Source organism: Urocitellus parryii, chromosome 2 (genome assembly GCF_045843805.1).
Source record: "Urocitellus parryii isolate mUroPar1 chromosome 2, mUroPar1.hap1, whole genome shotgun sequence".
In the NCBI taxonomy this organism is placed as follows: domain Eukaryota; kingdom Metazoa; phylum Chordata; class Mammalia; order Rodentia; family Sciuridae; genus Urocitellus; species Urocitellus parryii.
The window spans coordinates 131,488,248-131,512,428 of NC_135532.1; the positions used below are offsets into that span (position 1 = coordinate 131,488,248).

At 43.0% G+C, this 24,181-nt stretch overlaps 1 protein-coding gene across 2 annotated transcripts in view; it reads right to left on the reverse strand.

Annotated features, from left to right (window-relative positions):
- Tnik (TRAF2 and NCK interacting kinase) overlaps positions 1–24,181 on the reverse strand; it is a 380,291-nt gene that overhangs the window by 66,672 nt on the left and 289,438 nt on the right. For both annotated transcript variants that reach the window (XM_026394975.2, XM_026394974.2), the window contains exons 13-15: positions 9,130–9,240; positions 8,223–8,309; positions 6,845–7,033 (exon numbers count right to left, since the gene is read on the reverse strand). In XM_026394975.2, coding sequence (XP_026250760.2) covers positions 6,845–7,033; positions 8,223–8,309; positions 9,130–9,240 — 387 coding nt within the window. The remainder of the gene's footprint in view (positions 1–6,844; positions 7,034–8,222; positions 8,310–9,129; positions 9,241–24,181) is intronic.

The window sequence follows — 24,181 nt, forward strand, 5'->3', positions numbered from 1 at the left end:
ATTTTTAACTGTAAAATACATTTAGTTTAAAATACACACTAAGACACAGCACTTTAAAAAGCAATAGTAGAAAAGTCTGCCTCCAAGACTCCATCTTGAGCAAAGAAATCACTTTTGAGATAAAGAATTCCTTTAACCAATGACAGCAGAAAGCTTCCAGTAAAATAAGTGTTCCTGCTTATAGACCCACAGGCCACCCGGGAGTCTAAAACTACACTAGAAAACAAACAGGGCAGAAAGTTGGGTGCTGATTTTCACAGGCAGTTAATGGATTTGATTGTTGTGTGCAAATGTTACTAATGCACTTCTAGAAGAATTTCCTATGCTTTCTCTCACTTAGTTTATGGACTAAATTCTACCATTAATATGTTCCAGGCATAGCATTCTAAAAGGTATGGTCTAAATAACAATTTGTTACACTTTAAAAATTATTTCAGGATGGGTACAGTGTGCTGTAATTTCCTGGAATTGAGTGTGTCCAAAGAAACTTGAAAAATCTATGAGAAGGCTGTAATAATAAGGTATCTGGCTACACATTTTACCTCAAGAAAATCTTGTCTTAAGGTGTTTGGGAAGGCAATGCTGCACAGAGCTTGCACCAAAGGATCACCTGAAGAATTGGAGCAAAGATACCAAAAACAAACACTGGAAATGGTGCTTCAGAGGGAAAGCTGGATAGTATATTTAGAAGATGGTCCTTCTGAGTATATTGAGACCAGGCAAAAAGGCCTCTTATGACAACGTATGTCTACTAATTAGAGATAGATATGAGAAAGAGACAAAAAAAGAAACAGGTCCCCTCTGCCTAGAATAAGCTTATATGTGATTAAAAACTGGGGCACAATCAAGATATGTTTCAATCTGCCTGAGGATACTCAGAAAATTCTAGTAGCAGAGCATCTGCTGCAACTCCTGTTGCCAAGACGTAAAATATCAGGAACATTACCCAAAAGAGATTTCTAGTAATTCTGATAGCGTGTCCAGGTTCTAGATGATAACAACAAAAACCTGTTACAAAAGGTTTCTCGTTGACGGGATTACCATGAACACAGAGCACAGGATTAGCAGAGATTGATCAAATTTCACTATCAAAGCAGCTTCTTTTTCTTAATAAAAGAATCATTTTACCATGTAAAATAAAATAACTTTAAAGAGACTTGAATTACCTCTGCAAAAATACTACACTATTTACTATAGCCTTATAAAGAGAAAGAAAAAACTGGTCTCAGAAATACAATTCCACTTCAGGAAGGATTGAGCTGTCCACTGGGCACTATGGGGGTGCCAGACAAGGCCTATGAGATGCAGAAAGGCTACACAAATATAGAAGATCAAAAAGTAACTTTTTTGGGAGGGTATTGGGAATTGAACTCAGGGGCACTTAACCACTGAGCCACATCCCCAGCCCCCAGGATCCCATTTTCTCATATTTTATTTAGAGACAGGGTTTTGCTGAGTTGCTTAGGGCCTCGTTAAGATGCTGAGGCTGGCTCTGAACTTGTGATCTCCTGTTTCAGCCTCCAGAGTCACTGGGATTATAGGCGTGCACTACTATGCCCAGCTAAAAGTAAATTTGTTGATTCCAAGAGTCATAAAACAACTTCAAAATAAATAAAAATGTTTAAACATGTAGAGGAGAAACATTCTAACAATATCAATTATCAAACTGGCTTGTATATTTGAAAACAGTCTGTAGATTGTTTCACTTCACAATAATGAATATTTTTTGAGGTTTTCTAAACAAAATGATAGAAGTAGTTTCAAACATGCAGACAGTTAAATATATTTAAGTCATTTTCATAATATTTTATATGATGTTGGTTACACTGGGTCTACACAAGCCTTAGAAGGTTTTACTTAATTGCTAAATTCAGCATAATTGTATGAGAATTTTTTTTCTCTTACTGAACAAAATAATGTGTTTTCTGTATTTTACTGGCAATGCTAGATAAAGGGAAAAAAGTCAATAAATAACTTCTAAGGGCTCATTAGATACTTTGACCCTGTGCTCACCAGCACATAAAGGGTGAGTCATATGGTTCTTTGGCAAAACCACGAGGCAGATGTTTACTGGGCAAGAAGGATCCTCTCTTCTCCAGGGCACCTTTGAGCATAGGAGAGACTCTCATTCCTGTGGAATGTTTAAAATGCAATCTTGTCTGAAGATAAGGGCTAGAAAGACTTTTCTAAGGTCCACTCATAACGAATATTCCAAGAAAAAGTACAGATCCCACTTGAAAGGAGCACATAACTTAAAAGTAGTGAAGCAAGTCCTTAGCAAAGTGCTTATCTATTACTGGGGAGAGGTGAGTGAGGTGATAGAGATGCATGTGAATCAGTCACGTGAAATCCAAATCAGAAACAACAAAGACAAAACATTCCTTGTGGTTGCAGTGGCCTTGGGAATTAAATGAGAATCCATACTTGATTTGCATTGGTACCAGAGTTTCAGTGTCAACAGACACATGAGACTGCCCTGATCCTTCTAACTGTGAGGCTGGAGGTGCCCAGGAAGTGCATCTCAGGAAGGCCCCAAGACTTGCCCAGGCCACACTGCAAGGAAATGGAAGAACATAAACTCAAAGGTGCTCCCTACTATTTGGGTCCAGGTTTCTTTTATGTCAAATCTTAAGAAATATAAGCAGAAACTGAAGAACAAAAAAAGCAGAGCTGCAAACACTCATAATTTGGAAACCTCATATATAAAGTAACTCATATAAAAATGGAAAAAAAAATCAGTGCACAACAGAGAGATCCAAGTGTAGAAGTTTTTATATAGAGATTTCAAGGTCCAATGGGATGATGGGAAATAAAAAGCTATCTTGGCCCTGATCAGATCATTGTTTGCCAAATAAAACTATAGCCAGATGACTGACACGCATGGCGGAGAGAGAACATGATGGAGTGTTAAAAAAAATTAAAATACTATCTCGTGTAACACTATGGAAACAGAGCATTCTGTCACTGTTGGGTGTGAGGGCAATTTTTTTTTTTTTATGTATTTGGGGAAGGAAGGGGGGTGCTACAGAGTTACTACCAGGCCCAGACTATCACATGCCATTTTAAGGTACAGCAGAAAAAAAAAAAAAGGAATCCCAAGGTCCAAAAAATGAGAAAAAAAAGACCTTCAAATTTTCCTGAGGTTCAACAGAACATCATGCTTCTGTTTTCACAGAACAAGTCTGACTTTCATCCCAATCCAGAAATAGTACAGAATTTGAAAGCAGGTGCAGGATGGGGGGCATGACCATCCCTATTCTTTTAATTCAGAGACAACTTCCTTCCTGGCTGAAATCTGAAAAGCAAAGCCAATGTGACATTCAGGACAGATGGAATACTCAGGAAAAGGAGGGAAGGAAGAGCACAACACGATTTGTAAATGATCAAGCATTTTCATTTGCTCAGAGCGTATCCAGTAAGAAGTGGGAAAGATAATGAGATGCAATGATCACTTCTCTTTCACAAAATGAAGAATGAAGACAAAGAGGATGAAGCGTGACAACACTATAATACCAATGAAAAACGGCTGCTCTGCAATGAGCAAGAGAAGAAGTGGATGGAAGGGTCATCAAAGATGAAAAAAATATCCAACAAGAAGCTTCAGAGCTGAGTTAGGAAACATGCTGGAGCTGATTAATGAAGAGGTTGCAAGTGGGTAGAGATGGCTGGGTAGTGTCTTCCTTAGCACAAGGGCCGAAAATGTCCAGACCCCATGTCACAGGAGACAGTGGCGTGGGCACAGCTGCCTGCTCTTCACTGCTGAGGATGTCTTCAAATTTATATCCTGACAGAAGATGCACTTGAAAAGTTCTCTTTACCTCCAGAGAGTTTAACCCAAGTTTTCTTATCAGGCAATAGTTAAAACACTAAGCTATAAATTCTGTTCATATTTCAAGTCTTGAGGCATGTTATTGTTTGGCTACTTTGAGCCCCACTCTCCTTCCTAGTATAAGAAATGAGATCTGAAAATAATGAATTAGAAGAAACGTTCGTACATGGCTGATGAGAAGCATTACAAGATCAAGAAGATAAGAATTCTCATGTTCATTTTATTCCCAATTTAACGAAATCGGGTGTTCAAAAAATGATGAGTCAAACCAAAGAAGGCTCTGATTTGTATACTAGTTGCTTCAGTCCCAAATTTAGCACTGTCACTTTTTACCATCTAAATAATTTTATTTCTTCTAAAATATAATCACCCACTCTAGGACTTGGGAATAGTTTGATGACTAGATGCAGGGTTAATTGGAAGCTGGAGTATGTTAACCACACCCAGGAGGAGAGGATTACATGTGAAACTCCCAAAGGATTCCCCACATGTGTCTGGAAGTGCATGAAGCCCAAAGGAGGAATACCAGGGGACTGGGAAGCCAGGGACCTTGGAAGATGTCACCCACCAGAGGTGGCACAGACTTAGGCTGGCCAAGGACCCTCACATCAGGAGTGCTTGATGACACAGCCATGCCGTTTGCACGCCCAGCAGCGAGGTTTCTCTTCCTGCTAGGAGCCTGGCTAGGAAGCATAGGGAAATTAGGAGGTCTAGAAAATGGCCTCGATGACATCTTCAGAAACTTGTCCCCAGGGATGCCAGGGCTCCTGAAAGCTTGGGAACTGTGAACTTGTTCTGAATAGAGAGGACAGGCCAGGAAGTTTAATGATGAGGACAAACAGCACCCAGAAAACAATGAAGCTAAAGTGGTCAAGTTCAAATCAGAATAGACTGGGTAGAGGCCGAAGGGAGGAAATGGAAACTGCTCCATGCTGTCCCATCTTTTCTGGTGCATTTGTGCATGAGGGAGCTGCCTAGGGGAAAGAAGGAATTCTGGGATGCTTTGCAAGGAATCACAGTCCTCTTGGATGGAATCTGCAGGTGTCTGTTTTCTAAAGTCATGCTTAGAGCTGGGAACACTGAAGGCCTGGTGGTCATGCATCAAGGAGAAGTCATTTAGTGATGCAGCATTTCTTAGGAGAGTAAAGACATAGGAATTCATGCCCCTCCTTTCCTGAGGTCCATGGGAGTGTCTAAGGCCCTCCTTAATTGCCCTAATGGGCATCTGGGGACTTGTCATTTTGGAGATGTTAGGAGAGGACGCAGAAATGACCTTAGACTCTAAATCTTGAGTTGGGCTACATCCTTGGGAGCGAGATTGCTTTGGCCATCTCCCTCCAGTCCTTGAGGTTTCCTGAGGTTTCAGTTGTTCTTCCAAACCACGTCTAATAGGGCAAGCTGCTGATCCATCTTTCTTCCATGAGCGACGCTGAAACAGGAGTCTTGATCTGGAATCATGAATTCCTGTGGGTGCTAGTGGCATTAACTTTGTGGAGGTCAGTTTTTCAGCTTTCTGAATACCTGCCACAGTCAGGCTCTGTGAGTCTGGTCTAGCTGGAGCTTTTGACTTGGCATGGCTAGAAAGTAGTTTGGCAGTGGAGGAAGATGGCACACCTCTGCCAGCCAGGAAGCGTGTCAGCTGCTGTTTAGCAGCATAGTGATTCTGCTTAGGTGGAAGAACAGGTGGATTATTAAGGGGTCGTTGCTGTACCTGGGAGTAGGATTACAAAACTGAGTTACTGATCTAAGAGAAAGAGTAGCTGTTACAGATAGAGATAAATATGGATCATGTTTACAAATGTTAAAGGAAAGCGATGAAAAATATACTTCCCCTCGTCAAAACTAATCTTCTGTACGGACTTAATTTTTTAAAGATTTTAAAGATAAAAGTTATTTTGTAATAATGCATGATAATCATGAGGGATTTTAAGAAGATATGGAACCACAAAAAAGTTTAAAAGAAAAATTCAGTTTTTAAAAACATTTCCACCTTCCATTAACCACCATAATTAACATCAAGATATCATTTTCAGCATTTCTTGTATACAGGTAAAATAGGTTAGAAAAACAAAAAGAACTGTTTTTATAAAAACAGGATCTTATATAAGAAATCTAGTTCTGGTAATATTGTTGTCTAGATAATTTGAAAAAAAAATTCTAGCTATAAATATCTAAAGAAGTTAGATAAAAATACAAAGTAAGCCAAAACATCCTTTTAAGTGACAAGCTATGCTCACAAGAAAATAAAGGAAGTCACTAGGTGCCACAAGTAATAACAACTGAAAACCAGGGTGTCATGTACAGGAGCAGACACAGTGGCTCCCTGAGCAGTGGCTGATCTTGGCTACAGCTAGTATTTTGTTTGTTTCCTTTACCCATTTCGTTATCACCCTTTTTTTCCCTCTCTGATCCAAACAGTTGTTTTTTTTTTTTTTTAATCACATTTTTAAACCAGCTCATCACAGAACTAAGTTGCTAAAAACCCTCCCTTACTCTAGTCGTAGAGCAAATTCAGGACCATTACTTTGGAACTACTGGATAACTATGAGTGACTTCCATTGTGCGCCCGCTGTTGCACAATGAACAGGGTAGTATAATGACAATACCCACGTGTTGTCCAGGCTCCAGGTACAGACAGTAAATGAGTTTGCCCACAATCTCCCAAGCCCTAATCCCACTCTTCCAAGGAGAAATCAGTAAAAAAAAAAAAAAAAATTCCTTCTGCTATAACTTCAGCTGGACTCATATAAGGAAAAGTATTTTTCTACTTCCTGTTTTACTTACAAAACCCCAGTATGACCACAAAGACACACATACAAAATAGAACCACAGCAGAGGAAGATGCCTGGCTATTTCTCTACAGAAAGGATGTTGTGGTTCTTCCAGTGGCAAAAATTGTGTCCTGTGATGAGCTGTCTTCCAACTATGGCATGGAGCGGGATTCTGCACTTCTGAGGGATGCACTCGTGCAGGGGAAAGCCTGGCTGGAGGGCATGGCTACCCTTGCTTACTTACCTCCTTGGCCCACGCTGGCTTCTCACTGGGGCTGATCCCTTCTTTGTAGTGGTACAGTGGCTTCTTCTCTATGGGTCTCTGCTCCTGACGCTGATGCTGAAGAGAAACCAAGTAGTCTCTCTCTTGCTTAAGCTGTCTTTGCAGTCTTTCTGCTTGTCTCTGTTCTTCCAATTGTTTGCGCTTATACTCCTGCCCAGACCAGGAAAGATGAGTTTAAAAAAAAAAAAAAAGGCCAAATCATCCCAGGAAAAACCACTGGGCAGTAGTGATGAAGCATGCAGTGATGCAAAAATCTAAGCAACAAAGGACCTTACACATTAATAGAAATACAGGAGGATGTCAGGTATGTACAGAAATAAACTCCAGTTTTGGGTTAGTATCCACACAAGAATGTGTCATTTAAGGAGAAGACTGTCATTTTAGTGGCAATCCTACAAACTACCACCACACTCAAAGTGACTTGTCCCTGATGAATTGCAACCAAGAAAATGGCAGTAACAAGGACAGTTGGATGGTCAGCACACAACCTCCATAAGTAGCCAACCACTTCCTAATTTAGTGATTAAATCATTCAAACATGCATAGTTAAGTACAGAACTAAAAATAAACCTAAATCATCTTTTGTTTAATAAAACTTAGACGAACAAAAGTCATTAGCAAGCTTAAGTACAGGCTAAAAAATATCAGTTCAGTTAAAAAAAAAATACACCAAGCAGCCCATTTGGAGAGCAATGCAATAATAATAAAAAAAAGTACTTCAAGTGGACACCGCATGAGCAGGGAACACAAAATGTTCCCATCATAAGGGTAAAACTAATAGTCTGCAAATGAAATATGACTGCAGAGCAGAGTGGGTTCTTAGGGAAAAGGTGCATTTTGCTGTGATTGTATTCCAGCATGGTGCAAATGGTCTCAAAAATTACTCTGCAATAAACACAGTGGGTCTCAAAAGCAGTCTGAACTTATAATAAGGCTGGATTCATGTTAGAGTTTCACAAATAGATGGATTTAATAAAGAATGCATAACAATTGTATTAAAAGTATTAGGCCTCGGCAAATTGGGTCAGGAAATGCATTAAGTTTCTGTGAGATTTTCCGGTCTTCAAGGCTTGGAGAACTGCCCCCCTCCTTTTATTGGTAGGACACTGGGGTGCTTTACCACTGAACTATATCCCTGGCCCTTAGCAGTCTGTGCTTGCTAAGTTGCTGAGATTGGCTTCAAACTTGCAATCCTCCTGCCTTGACCTCCCAAGGAGCTGGGATTATAGACAAGTGTCACCATGCGCGAGCGCACACACACACACACACACACACACACACACACACACACACACAATGAATACAGAGCAGGACAGCTGGCTCGTGGCTTTCCCATTACCAGAAGTAGAGCTTGTTCATGCAGTAGCTGCTGCTGCAAGATCTCTAACTGTCTTTGCTCCTCCTCTAACTGTCGCCTGATGTATTCCTGGAGAGGTAGGCAGCAGAGAATTCGGAGGAAGAGAAAGAAAGAAAGAGAGAGAAAAAGAACCAGTAATTTCAAAGGTGACAAGTGCTGCAAGAAAAGTACAGAAAGAAGGAGGGGAAAAAAATACCCAACACCCTTAACAAACAGGAAGAGTTTGCCAAGCCAAAGCCAAAGCCTTTCAACATAGTCAGAAGCACCAGCCCTCTGCCTACAACAGCTGACTGAGATGGCTTGGCATTTTACTGTTACTACTTGGTTTTAATAAACCCACAGTTACATTTTAAAAGTTTTCCATTCCAGGTTCCTCCCTTTATGGAGTACCCAGAATTAACAATGCTATAAAGTTCTAAGGCTCTTGTGCAAGCAGCAGGTGTAAAACAATTGTGAAATGCCATCATGCACCGTCTTTGCAATGGAATCCTCCTGCAGGCTCACTTGCTATCAGTATACGATTCTAGCAAAGAGAGGGGTCTGAATCGATGCACAGGGAGTACAAGAGAGGAAAACTTCCCCTCAAGCACTGGAGGAGTAGGGCTTGGTTTGTTTTTCATGCTTCAGTGCTACCTTCCCATCAGATCCCCAGGGCTGTGAATCTGAAGACCCAGACATGTCAGGGGACTCTGGCCTGGGTAGGGAGCAAGACTGAACCAATGGCCATTGCCAAGGCTGTGCTTTTGACTTTTTGAATAGGTGAGAACAGTTGCTGGAGAAAGAATAAAAACCTTAACCAAGAGTCCAGGAGCAGGTGACCCACAACATGAGAGACACGTGGTGGTCACATGGGGACCAAGCCTGGAACTCCCATCCTGCTGCATGTTACCTGCTCATGTTCCGCCCGCCTCCTCTCCTCCTCCCGGCGCATCTGCTCCTCGTAGTGCCGGCGCTGCTCCCTCTCCTGCTGCTTCCTCAGTTCCTTCTCTCGCCTTTGTTGCTGTGGGGCCACAAGCAGACAACCATGATGTCAGTGGACACGAGCTGGGAGGGGGCAGGGTGTGCTGTAAGAAACCTCCTGGACATGGACTTGAGCACCTAGGGAGAGATGCCGACTGCTCCAAGGCTCTGTGTGTCCTGGGCTATTGGGGGCACAGGGCAGGAAGGGGGTCATGCAGAACACCTGCCATTTACCATGAGAGAGGACTCTCGCCAAGGAGTTCCTGTTATGTGCTTTCCCAGGAGTGGGTGGGTTTTCAAACCAGGGCTAGGAAAGGCCAAGGCTTGACAGCTGCTTATTACCTATCATCAAACTATTCACAGGATTTTCTACTGTGCTATGTCATTCGATCTTTTTGACACGACAAAACAGAAATATTTTATAGAGAATCTAAGAACCAGAGGAGTGAAGGGCACATTCAAGACTATACAGTAACCAGTAACACTAATGGCTAAGGGGGAACAAAACTTATTAAGTCCCACCCAGGCCAAGACTCTCGTATATCAAGCTGCCTCTGTTTTTAGAATTATTCCTTTGTAAGCATTAACTTCTACTTCTCTCACAGTAAAACCTTATGCTCAGGGACATCATCATGATCACTGACAGTCATTATCTCAAACCACTACCGAGCCCGTGATACTGGACAGTGGGATAAGTGCCTTAGATGCTTTATTTAATCTTCACAGGTCTTCGGAGTTAAATATTATACTATTATCCCCATTTTATAGGGGAAAACTGAGGAACAGGGAGTTTAAGTAATTGTTCAAGGTCATGCCCTTGTTCAAGGTCATGGCCCTTAAATAGTGGAGCTTGATTTCAAAGTCAGCAATGTGTCACCAGCATCTAAGCTCTTAACATTGTATCAGATGAAGGGAAAAGAAAGATCTGGCCATTCATTGTACTCTCAGAAAAGAGAACATTTTAGGGGAAGTTCCAATGAAGCCAAGTGGTTATAGGAGCTGATGGTTCTCAAGTGGGGGTGGTACTGTTACCCATATCTGGTCATACAGAACTGTGGGGGCATGGGAGGGTTTTTTTTTTTCAGGTTGTCCCAGTGACTGAGGAACATGATTGGCATTTACTATGAGGGGCCAGAAATGCCAAAAATGTTGCAGTGCATAGGACTGTCACACAAAACCAAGTATTTCCCCATACAACATGTCCTCAGCACCCATCTGAGAAAGGCTACAGGCCTTTTGTGTCAGATCACTGTAGTGGCACTGAGATTTGTTCTTTAAATACAAGGTTCAGAAGGAACAGACCAAGGGGCCCACTCCCTTGAGAGATTCTCAAGGACCCTTCACCGTGTGGCTATGGAGGCATGAGGTTCCTGGGACAGAGTAGATCATAACCATCTCACACTGACAAGCCAGCTCTGCACAACCAGAGAAGGAGCCTTGAGCAAAAGCTCACTGTCGAAGCCCCAGCTAAGCCAACCACAGATACTCAAAATGCCAAGAAGCCCCCAAAGCAACTTTCCCACTGTAGCCCTCACTGCAGTCCTCCATATCTGCCATCTTCCGGGAACCTCTGGGTCTTGGGAGGTAAGCTGCATCATTGAGAGTCAACATCTATCATTTCCAGATTGGTGAGCAGTTGTCCATCTTAGATTACAGGTAACAGGGAGCCACTGGAGCGAGGGCTTGCTGCAGCCAAATGACACGATCAGATGTGCATTTTCAAAACAACCCCAACAGCCGTGGGAAGGGGCCAGGCTGGAAGATGAAAGGCAGTAAGAAGACTTTCTCTGGGTGAGGTAGGAGGTGACGGGGCATGGAGGAGGTAGCAAAGGCAGGCTGTGAGGGTGTTTCACAAAGACCGCCTTTGGAGATGCGGCCAAAAGGAAGGAAGACTGAAACCTATCCAGATTCCAGTCACTCGAATAGGACTGCAGTGGATGCCAACTGAGAAGCAGAAATCAGAAACCAGCCAAAATTAAATGGGCAGAATTTGGTGATGATGGGCATGTTTGAGAGGGTGGAGCTCCTGGCCATGGGGCATACTAGATGGTACGACAAAGAAGAGCTGGAAAAGCAGGAACTCATTGGTACCAGACAAGCAATTATTTGTTTTATAGAAAAACAACACTGGAGGACACACGGAGAAAACATCATCATAGGAACCGACTGAATAATTTGGATTACAGACCCAAAACAGAGACGTTTCCAACACTCAACAGAAGTGAATCAGTGCCAGCCCAGAGAATAAAATAATTATGTGTACAGATCTGTCTCCTGGCAGGAAATAGCCCTAATTTATCTAATATTTCAAGTTGTTTTTTTTTTGAACTCCAACCATTGGTCTCTTTCTTGAGGGAGAAAAATTAAGCCTTCTGAAGATTTAGCTTTTTTTTTTTTGGTGAAGAATTTGTACATTTTCAACCCCTCTGCCAGGAATCAATACTGTTTTATAATTACATGCCAGGCAGGTTCCTGGGCAAGGTGTATACAGTATTGATTACAACTCAAGAGGGTCTGGCTTCCCAAGTACTCCACAGTTTTGGAGGAAGACACTCAAAAGTGACTAATAATTAAGAATGATCTCACTCCGATCAGCCACTGCTGACACATGGAGGCATATGCCCGGGCTTCAGTTCCTGTGGCGAAGCTGGAAAAATAAATTACTTCCTCAGTCTTCTAAGGGCACCCTGCCAATTTCCAGCTGCTGTGTCTCAATGTTGGTGTCTTTCCTGGAAAGAAGTTTGCTCTCTCTCCTCCTGGGCATGGGGGTTTTGAGGGGACATATCAAAACATGTCAAAGAAAGACCAGGGCTCCAAGCAGGCACTGTTACAGAGCTCCAATGACTCTTGTTTGAAGCAGCTCCTTGAGGACAAGGCCCATGCTTGATTCTCTCTTAACCCTCCACCTCTCACACAGGGCTTGGCTATACATCAAGGTTTGTTGAACTGAACGGAGTTAAGAAACTTGGGGCCCCAGAGGATGTGAGTATCCCCTTACATTTTTTTGTGGCACTTTTCATCCAATCAATACTTACAGTTTATATCACATCATTACCAACTTCACAATCTAGGTTGAAAGGTGTCTCCATTTCAGGTTTTATCTCCCATGATTTCTCACTCTGGGCTGACGTCACTGATGTTTGCCATATTGAATACTGCACTAGATAAACAACAGCCTGCAGAGCTTGGGACCAGGTCCTTGACTTTTTATGCCCCTCCTTAGCCCTTACTGGCCAGAACATCCTTTTATTATGAGTACATATAGGACATGAGAATATGTATCTAAAAAGATAGTCACCTATAACTAGTGCTGGCAAGGTACCCATTTGCCATAGGGCATTATGTAAAATTGTGGATGTGTAACCGACGTGATTCTGCAATCTGCATTTGGGGTAAAAATTAGGAGTTCATAACCCACTTGAATCTAATGTATGAAATATGATATGTCAAGAGCTTTGTAATGTTGTGAACAACCAATAAAAAATAAATAAAAAAGAAAGATAGAAAGATAAAATAAGGGAATACAAGTCTAAGCTGGAACGAATGGGGCAGGGAAGACTCAAACAGTATTTTTAGATTATATTCAAATGATGCATAACATTTATAGTGGTCCTTCTGTCAATTTCTCTTGATAGATTCTCCATGGCCAAGAAGTTTATTTTCATCTAAATCTTCTTGGAAGCATTGTCAAAAGGGATATCCCTTAAAATTAGCCATTTGGTGGGCTCTTATAAATTTCTAAGTATGTTTTCCTGTTTGGGGGATGATTGATAGAATCTATCCTGAAATTTTTTTTTTTTTTTAGGTTAAAATGGCTGTTGTCTTACTCTATGGAGTAGGTCTGTAGGATCTTTTAGCACCTGTTGTCTTCAGTTAGTGTCCCCCAAGAATGACTTTTTTGGGGGAAATTATGATTTTTCCCCATGGATGTTCTCCTTGGGATACCTCCAGGTGGAGGCTGTGGTCTGTACTATCAAGTGAACAGGTTAGTTAATTGTAATGAGGAAATATTAATCCTGTCTCCCTGCTCAGGGGACTTCCAAAAGTAACACATTTATCCCAAGTTGACCCTGCAGCATTTTTGCTCTTTAAATTCTTGCCAGAGAATACCGCCTCAACCCTTAAGTACTAGCATTCTTATTAAAGGCCAGGTTGTAAGAAATCGCCCTCATGGATGTTCATCACCAAGGCTGTGAAATGGTCCTCCTTTCCTTTTGTAATGCCCTTCTTGGATCACTTTAGATCAGCAGAAAGGTGTGCGCCTGCACCAGGGTGCTCTAGTTCTTGGAAGAGTGATTTTGATGAACTGTAGTGCCATAAAATGGCATTTTACAATGTCATGGGAATAGCTGAATATGAGTAATCACTGTGTTTATGGCAGGAATATTATCCCGAGCCTTCAAAGCAGAATCCACCCAACCACTCCTGGACAAGTGTGCAGGCTTTCAGTGGCCCCAGAAAACCGCCCTGAGTGACTGGTTTGCTCTTCTCTGATGGACAGCACAACTCCCAACTCCGGGCTGCTTGAGTTTGCCTCTTTTCTTTGGTGCTAAGACTCTCAGGGTTGGACTGGGGCCACCTCAGGCAACTGCGCTGGATACCATGTCATGCAGGCATGCTGTGAGCCCACCCTGCTCCTGCTTTCATGTTATTTTCTTTCCTTGTGTATTTTGTGCACAGTGGCTGGAGTAAACTCTGTAGACTACCTTCAGTCCTCTTTTTAGGATGTTATGGTTTAGATATGAGGTGAGCCCCAAAAGCTAATATGTGAGGAAATGCAGGAGAGTTTAGAGGTGAAATGTTTGGGTTATAGCCTTAACCTAATCAGTGTATTAATCTCCTGATAGGGATTAACTAAGTGGCAACTGAAGGCAGGTAGGGTGTGGCTGGAGAAGGTGGGTACTTGGGTACCCTTGGGGTACACATTTTGTCCTTGTTGAGGGGATCTCTCTCTCCGCTTCCTGGTGCCATGTTCCCAGCTGCTTTGCTCTGCCTCACACTTCTGCCATGATGATCTGCCTCATCTCAGGCCCTGACAAATGAAGTCAGCTGTCTGTGGACTGAGACCTCTGAAACCATGAGTCCCCAATAATTTTTTCCTCCTCTAACTGTTCTTGTCAGATCTCTTGGTCGCAGCGATCAAAAAGCTGACTAAAACACAGAATGATGAAAAGTCATAAAGAAAGACATAAACAAATAGAAGAAAAAGAAACTTTGTCCTGAGCCTGTCTTTTACACACACCACATTTCTGATATCTGGACTCAGAGGTAACATCTACATTTGAGAATGAACATCTGATAGCTGCAGTGTCACATGTCATACCAGGAGGACAGAAGGTGATAGTGAGGGGAAGAATGTGTGATCAGAAACAGACTAGATTCTGGTCCTGCACAGCCACTAAGGTGAACACGGAAGACCACATAGCAGTGTGCTCTCCAAATATTTGTTTAAAAAATGAGGGAATGTTTTATGACCTTGAATAAGTCACCTCCACCCACACTTTCCATGAGGGGGTCACATCAGGTAACCTTGTGTTTATTCCAAGAGCCTGAGCAAGGATGTGCTACCTCACAAAGCAAAATTCTACTAGCAATTCAGAATAAGAAGTGAGAAAAAGCAGAATTCTGAGTTGCCCTTGGGAGCTTCTTTTGTTTTTCAGCTTGGGTGACCTCCTAGAAATGGTGAAAAAGGGACCCTACTGTGAGTGTGGAAGACCTGGCTTGGCCTCCAGAGGACAGGAAAGCAGTCTGTGCCGCATCACGTTGGGCTCCTTGGGAAGTACCTCAAACAATCCCCTGAACACAGGGGCTCTGTTCAAAGGCACTAGGAATGAAAGGACCCAGTGTGGTCTTTTGAATGGACTGCACATCACACATGCTCCTCGCTTTAAACAGGACGAGTCCAGACAAGTTGCACAGGAGATGTATGTGTGACATGAGGTATTCAAACTTCTGGGCACTTCATTTGTCCGTTTACCAGTTGCTAAAGTTGCAGCTTTGGAAAGACCATTGCAAACCAACCACTGCAGGGCAAGGACATGATTCCTTGCAACCAAAACTGGGATTCCAAATCATCTATTTTAGTAAGACACGAGAATGATAAAGCAGTCATCCTCTGAATTCATTACACAGCAACATAATAAATGAAATAAAAATAATAATAATAATAAGATAATAATCATCATTGTCAGTAAGAACAAATAGGCAGAGCTTCCTATGATGGTTCTGAGCCCTTATTCCTATTAGCACATTTAATTCCCACCACAGCGCTTTGGGATAGATACTACTACATCATCACTTCCATTTGACAGAAAAGGAAATCAAGGCACACTCAGGCCAGCATGTTGCCCAGTTGGTAAGGGCTAAGCCAGATGTACTCTGTGTCTGGCTCTGGCTGTGCCGCCACCATGGATTTGCAAGAAGTAGGTTGAGGCATCTGCATATCCAAAGTGAAGGATGTTTTTTTGCTTTTTCAAGTGGCCATTATCTCTCTCTGATTTCACTGTACCCTCTCATTTCTTCACAGAAACAACCAGAGAACACTAGTAAAGCTAGACAGGCTAGATAGATGTCATTCCTTTCTCTCTGTATCTACTTTAATTAGCTGCCAAACGAAGCCTTTTCTTTGCACTCCCAGGGCAACTTTTGATGCACAGGCAGCCCTATGGCCAAGTGCTATCAAGCACACACATGCACAAGTCAGTCTCTGTGCTCCAAGAAAGAGAGACAAAGGTGTTAGCTGCCTGAGCCTCGGGCCGTCTAATGAAGAATTCTGTCCTGCCTTTTCTATGGATGCTAGTCCATGTGATTAGTCACCAGCTCCTTAGCATCTCTGAACCTCTGTTTCCCCAAGGAGAACAGCTACTTGGGTTTTCCTGGGCATCACAGAGAGGGACAAAAATAGCACGATTGTAATACCTGGTGCTGATGGCTCTGCAGGAAAGTGCACAAGTCAGGTGCAGTCGAAAGCCTCAAATTCCTTCTGTCATGATTCCAAAGCCTTTGAATGAGCTCTTGTTATAGGTTTGACCTGGAATGTCCTCCCAAAGGCCCATGGGTTGAAGGCTTGGTCCCCAGCTTTTGGGAGGTGGTGGAAACTCAAGGAGGTAGGGCCTTGTTGGAAGAAGCAGGTCATCAGGGGCATAACCTTCAAGGATCTCAGCCTTTTTCTCTCTTTCTCTCTGCTTCTTGGCAATCATTAGGTAAGTAGCTTTGCTCCACCATAGGCTCTCTGCCATGATGTTCTGCCTCACCATAGGCCCCTAAGAGTAGAGCCAGATAACCATGGATAGAAAACTCTAAAACTGTGAGCCAAAATAAACCTTTCCTCCTTTGTTTTTCTCGGGTATTTTGCCACAGAAACAGGACAGCTGACTATTGCAGAGCCTCAGATGCAGAGTGTTATGATGCACGCTGAGTGTTATTAAGCATATTATAAAGCCAGTTTATTAAAGAGAGGGCCACTCCAGCACACCTGAGATGACACCGAAGATGTTAAATTATATCATATTTAGAAAGAAACGGGTTGATGTTTGGAGAAGAATAGGATTATTACCCTAAAACATTTCAAAGAATGATGTGGAAGGCATTTTAGTTTATTTGGCATAATTGGCATCAATGCAGAGCTATCACAAGGACTTCAATCAATAACAAGATACATTTTCTAATATTAGAAGGTACCACATCAAGTCCATGGATGTGTAAGGCAAGATATGCCAAACAGGTTAAATGACCCTGTTTGAGGAATACTGTGTCTCAAAGGGATTCTTGCTTTCAGAGAAGAATGGGTTCAGATCACTTTTGAAGTCCCTTATGTTTCATAGGTTCTATGATCCTATAAAACTGCTCCCTGAAAACACGAGTTGAGATGAAAACAATTCAATTTAAATGTCATGTGAAATAATTCTTTGAGTGAAACTATTTTGTTGTCATAGTTCTGTGGTTGTAAATAAGAAGGAAAACTGTGGAATACCAGAAACATAGACTAGATCTAATAAAAAAGGCTCCATGAAGACCCTGGGCCATGGAAGGCAGGTGCGTGGTGCCCAGACCAGTGGGCACTGGAAGCACACCCTATATCCACGGGAGGCATCCTGGAGAGGGAGGAGGGCAGCAGCTGCCTAACTCTAGGGGATCAGTCTGAAATGCTTTGAGTATAAAATGCTTTCTCATTCCTTAAAAATATAGGAAGAGGTCTGGGCCCAAGGACTTCAAATCTTAGCAGCATTTTAAACTACGGCGTAGGAATTTCATCCCAACTTCCTCAGTTTGGTGGGATCCCGGGATGGGCAGACAAGGCCACACCTCCTGTGGCAGGGCAGGCAAGAGAGGACAAAAAGCCCCTCTGGGATCTGCTGGGAAGCAGGGTTCCTTATGTCCACGCAGACGGCACGCCTTCCTGAAGCAAGGAGTGTGATTCAGACATTCATGTGACTGTGACGACTGTCAGAAGCTGTGGGCAGGCCCCATCCCAGACAATGAGCATCCACTTTGCCAGCCTGGCTCCCAGTGGTTTCCTAATTTCTGTTCAGCTACCGAAATAACAGAGCAAAAGCCCAGCAAGGAAGTCATCCGGCTTTGTGCTGATGCTAATAACGTCTAGGAACAAAAGGCCACTCTGCACCTGACCAGCGGGCTGCAGCTCACAGGACATACTGGGATGCCTAGAGTTAATGATTACGTGACATAAAGGCTGCTTCTCAGCAGTGCCAATGAATTAACACTCCAGGTTCTGAAGTGGAATTATCCTTACAGTGCTTTCTTCTGGCTGAGGGCCTCAGTGTGTGTCCAACAGGTGGAAAAGCAGCATGGGTGAAAAGCTACACTGATTTTCCTATTTCCTGCTTTGCCCACTGAGCATGCTCAGACTGCATGCAACTGGGAACCCTCACCCTGGAAAGACAAGATGTAGGATAGGAACAACCAGGCTGGTAATGGGAAGTAAAGATTTTTCCCTTCATGCGCTACCCTCTTTTTGAACTTATTTAGGTATTTACCAGGTGCCAGGTACTATCCTAAATGCTTCATATATATTAACTCACTATCTGTAATTACTAGCCTATTTTATAAATGGGCAAATTTAGACATAAAGAAGTTGTGCCTGGCTCAAAATGACAAAGGCAGTAAGTGGCAGAGCTAGGATTGAAACCCAGGTAATCTCTGACTGGACTGCCTGGTGCCCACCTTCCTGGTGAAAGGATCACTCTGGAGGTGCTGTATCCCTAGTGCCCTCGAAACTTACTATTCAGACAACATAAGATCTCTTATCTTCTTTTGGGGTTTGTTTAGATACTGGTAGGAGATGAGACTTCATGTAGCCATTTGGTGGCAAAAACGGGATCATAATTACACATGTTGGAAATGATGGCAAGACACACTGGAGAGAGCATCCTTTAAGAGGCAAAGTATCTCCAGGGGAAGTCCTCTGGGCTTCCCTGGGAAGAGCTGACTTCCCAAGGTAGCAGCTGGCCCTGCTAAGCGGGGCACAACCACAGGCAAGGATGGGGATGCTGGCAAAACGAACAGCAAACAGACAGGCACAAAGGAAGGGCTGCTTTCAGTCCCTCAAAAGAAGATGGAAAAGTCCAGGTTTTATAGTAACCAGGGAAGGTATGTAAGGGCATTAAGGAGAGCGGGGAATAGAAAAATGCTGTCTACACAGAGAATTGTTAAGATAAAAACTAACAATACTTTGCAATTATTGTTTCCAAAATAACAAAATATTCACCTAGCAAAATCAATCCATTTCTTGTGTCTGGCATTGTGCCAGGTTACTATGTATATGGTTTATTTTTTTCTCAAAATTATCCTGGAGCTGGGCACAATGGCTCACACCTGTAATCCCAGTGGCTCGGGAGGCTGAGGCAGGAGGACCATGAGTTCAAAACCAGCTTCAGCAACTTAGTGAGGCCCTAAGCAACTCAGTGAGATCCGAAATTAAATGCAAAAAAGGTCTGGGGATGTGGCTCAGTGGTAAAAGGCCCCTGGGTTCAATCCCCAGTATCAAATATTATATATAATATATATATATATAATCCTGCAAACTAAATATCACTGTACTATATGTACATGTAAGGAAGGTGAGGTGCAGCAAGGTTGAGGGGTTTTCTCAAGCTTGGCCTCCTGGCCTGCAGTGCTGATGAACTTTACTTCTGCACTAACTTACCAGCTAGCCAATTAAAAACTATTAGATATTTTTTCTCTTAATGACATAACTGAATTCCTCTTAGCACTGTAACAATATTCTTCCTAAAATATGAAAAGAATTCTGCATTAATGAATTCAAGAATTCTGCATTGCAGGACATACAGGAGCTCAAACTTCGAAAATTCATTCCTCTTGATTTTAGTCTAAGGTACCCATGTCAGTAACTATAGCAACTTCAGTATGTATGCTGAGGTTCTGAGGCTTTCTATGAACAACCTCAGTTATGCTTCCTCTTGGCCTCATAAAGCAAAGGCTATTGTCATTCCCAGGTTTCCAAATGAGGAAACTGAGGCACAGGAATGTGAACAGATTTACCCAGAATCATACATCTAAGGAAGAAAGCTGGGACTGGTCCTTGGCAGTCTTGGGGTCTAGAGTTGCTGCTCATAACCAAAATCCTACTTTCCTTCCAACATATTTTAATTCACACCCTGTTGTCCAAGAAGTTTTAGAGCTTCAACATGTGTCCTGCATGGTGACTCTTCAACAGACGTGTAGCTTCCCTCTGCTCTTCTACTTTTTGGTGGGGATGGTGGTGGTGGTGGGGGGGTTGTCTCAGAGCATCTGGGAGAAATTACTTAGGTTCAACAAACACATGTTTACTCTGGTGACTTCCCTGGGTCTGGCCTCCAGCTGGATAGGTTCTGTGAGACCATCCGGTTACCCCAAGTGCAAAGCAAATGCTAGAGAACATGAGCAAAAGCTGATGACAAATGGATAAGCACCTAGCCACCAAAGGTCTCCAAACGTCCTTAGCAACTTTTGGGCTGAATTAGACACATCTTTGAAAAGTAAGATCCGTGTTATGGGTTGGATGTGAGGTGTTCCCCAAAAGTTCATGTGTGAGAATGAAAGAATTTTCAGAGGAGAAATGATTGGATTGTGAGACTCTTAACCCAATCAGTGAATTAATCCCTGATCAGATTAACTGAGTGGTAATGAGAGGCAGGTGGTTGGAGGAAGTGGCTAATTGGGGGCGTGGCTATGGGGTATATATTTTGTATCCAGAGCTGGAGTCTCTCTCTGCTATATGATTACCATGATGTGAGCTGTTTCCCTTTGCCACATTCTTCTGCCATGATGTTCAGCCTCACCCTGAGCCCGAGGAAGGGAGCTGACCTTCTCTAGACTTAGATCTTTGAAATTGTGAGCCCTCAAATAAACTTTTCCTCCTTAACAGTTGTTCTGGTCAGAGCCTTTAGTCACAGCAGCGAAAAAGCTGACTAAAATAATCCGTCCAGCTCTTGGCAGTGGATAAAGTTCTTTCCATTTTCCTGGATAATCCTCAGGATGGCTTTGGTGGTAGACATAAGCTTGGCCCAGGAAGTGGGGATGGAAGAGGGTGGCCAGGCCATGCTGGGAGCACACAGTGCCCTCAGGTTCAAACTGACAACTTTCACTGCCTGAGAGGCTGCTCCCCTTCCCACAGAGAGGAAAGGACAGCATTTTCTAGAGAGCACGACACAGAAACTACATGTTAAATTTTGTCATTGTCACTGAAACCAAAAGGTGCTGCTGTCTTACTTGGTCTTTGGGTAGCATTCTGCAGAGCTGGCCCCTTCAACTCACCCTCCTGCTGAAGCTTCAGTTTTCTTTGCTTCAACAGCATGGGACTCTCCTGGTGTGCCTCCCACTTCCTTATCAGTTTTCTTTACTGGCTTCTCTCCCTCTGAGTTCCCAGAGCTTAGGCCCAGATTCTGTCCACTTCTCAATGTATACCTGTATTACCACCAACCAACACTTCCCCTGCTTTCCATCCCAGCCCCTCTTGGGTGGTTGTATCATCCTCAACCAACTGCATCCTGGGCATCACCATGGGCAAGCTCATACGTGTCTCGGTCTCATTACGTCTGAACTGGTCTTTCTCTTCTTTTCCCACCCACATGGCCCAGTCCAACATGGGGGAACCTTCTGCCACTACTCGCTCTCCTTCATCTGAGGACTAATCGATCATCACGTCCTGCATGTTCCACGAGCCAGAGCTGCCTCAATCCCCACTCTAAAACCAGCTGTGCAGAGCAGCACCCCTCTCTGGACTAACTCATCTCCCCACCCGCACTCACTCCCTTCCCATTGCTTTACTTGCAGTAGCCACGGTTTCACTTTGCACAGGTAGATGTGACTGTATTCCATTGATGGAATGGTTTCCCCACTCTTTTTAAAATGAAATTCAAAAGTATCTGAGTTGGGCTGGGTTTGGTGGCATATACCTGTAATCTCAGGGACTCAGAAGGCTGAGATAGGAAGATCCCAAGTTCAAAGCCACCTTAGCAACATAGTAAGACCCTGTTTCAGAATAAGACAATAATAATAATAATAATAATAATAATAATAATAAAAGGGCTGGGGTCTGGGGTTATGGCTCAGTGGTAGAGCACTTGCCTAGCATGTGTGAGGCACTGGGTTTGATCCTCAGCACCACAAAAAAATAAACAAATAAAATAAAGGTATTTATAAAAGGGCTGGGTTTATGGCTCAGTGGTTAAAGCATGCCTGGGTTCAATCCCCGGTACCAAAAAAAAAAAAAGTAACTGAGCTGGCCTGCAGGGTTGTGCCTGGGTTTCCTTGCCTCACATCTTCCCAGTCTGTGCTCAGCTTCCTTAGAGGGACTCTGGCCATCTGACCTCCAAGCCAGGCTCCGCTCATTGTCCCTGGGGTGTCCTCTCTCTTAGCAGGCCTTCTCTTCCACTGTGGTCACCATAAAGACAATTACTGACTGCTCTGGGACTAACTGCCTATCTTCCTCACTGATCTGGTCTTCATAAGGGCAGTCTGTATTCCAAGTGTCCGGCATGGGGCCTGCGCAGCAGAGGGGCTTACTAAATATTTACTGGATGACTGCCTGCAGGCATAAGAAAAAGGTTTCAATTCCACCTTACACTTATAAAAACAAATGAGCCCAATGTCCTTGAAAGCCCCTATTCACTCACAGTTAAATGTTAGAGACTTATTTATAATTCACATTTTTAGGCTGCAAGGCACTATTTTGTAAATTCATGCTCCACTGTTAATGGCTAATAAGATACTAGTGGTATTTCTTTTAAATGTTTTTTTTTTTTTTTTTCAGGTGATGGAACCAAATAGCAGAGTAGTTTTTAGCTAAAAAACCTGCTGCTTTTGCAACTGGACAATGTTATCAAGGTCTTGAAGGGAACTAGATGAGACCTTGATGGCTTGAAAAACAACTCAATTCTCTGAAAAATAAAATTGTGAAGCAGGCTGGTACTCCTCAGGTCAATTTGGTCCTTCCTGTAACTTCAAGATATCCCCCTAAAATGAGGGTACAGAATGCTCTCAGACAGTTGAAACAAAATATACAAACACTATTATCCCATAAAAATTCTTTTATTATTTTGGTACCAGGGATTGAACACCAGGGCACTTAACCACAAGCCAATCCCCAGCACTTTTTCTATTTTATTTTGAGACAGGGTCTCACTAAGTTGCTTAGGGCCTCACTAAGTCACTGAGGTTGGCTTTGAACTTGCCATCCACTTGCTTCAGCCTCAGGAGCCATTAGGATGACAGGCATGTGCCACTGCGCCTGGCTCAGAATTCTTAAGCAGCATCAAAAAATCACCATGAATCTGTCATAAAATTAGTCTGAGATAACCAGAGTAGGAGGTGTAATATCTTCAGCACCCTATTCCAACCCAAGTACTGGGGATTGAACCCAGAGGGCTTACACATGTTGGCAAGTGCTGTACCACTGAGCTGCATCCTCAGTCCTTTTTATATTTTGTTTTGAGACAGGATCTCATGAAGTTGCTCATGATGGCCTTGAACTTCCAATTCTTCTGCCTCTGCCTCCTGAGCAGTTGGGATGATGGGTGCCGGTAACCGGAGACCCCATTCTCACACACTAACTCTGTGATACATAATGAAAGAAGTTGTAAATCTAAGTTAAGTAATGGAAATTCTTGCTGAACTGAGTGGAAGTTAAGGAGGTTATCTATGTCTTTTCTCACTACTGATGAATTTGTTCATCTTAGCTGAGTTGAATCAAGTCCTGGAACTTAAGTTATTAATTATAATTTATCACTGGCCAACACCTGAGTATGGTCTGCACTTTCTAATTGGCCAGAGTCATGTGCTTTTCATAAAGCTGATAAATGACACTATTCAGTGTAGAGTCACTGTCCTTCCAAGAATATACAGGTACTGATTACTAACCTACTCAGATCCACATGATTACCCATAAATAGCAAAGGACATGCAGGGCCTCCTACACAGTCCCATGTGACCAAAGGGGGTGGCTGTGGCCTTTCTTTGGAACCTATAATCTCTCTCTCTCTCTCTCTCTCTCTCTCTCCCAGGATGCCTAGAAAAGTCCATCTGACCCCAAGAAAGCTAAATTCTCAAGATGACCCATGGACTTTAGCTCTTTCTATGTGCCTTTGTAAGCCAAGTTCCTGCTCAGGACACACAAACTGCTCACCCTGGCTGGGATGGCAGTCATTGATAGGATCCAGCAAGAGTAGGATGCAGGAGAAGGGTCTGTCCCTGGTGGAAGACAGTACCATCATTAGGGGTTCAGAATTTATAACCATCTGAGTGTCAAGTATTTCTTATTCTGCTCTACTGAGCTCTAGGCCAAGATAAGGGACAGAAAGATGACGCTAGTATAGGCTGATGCCTGTGTCCATAAGCATTCCTGTTTCTAGTGAGAATCCAAGGTTCATTCTCATTGTCACATGGAGCAGAGGGTCATGTCCTCATGTGTGAAGACTCCTCCTGTGCAAGCCACATCTTGGTGTGCCTTCGGATGCCTGGGC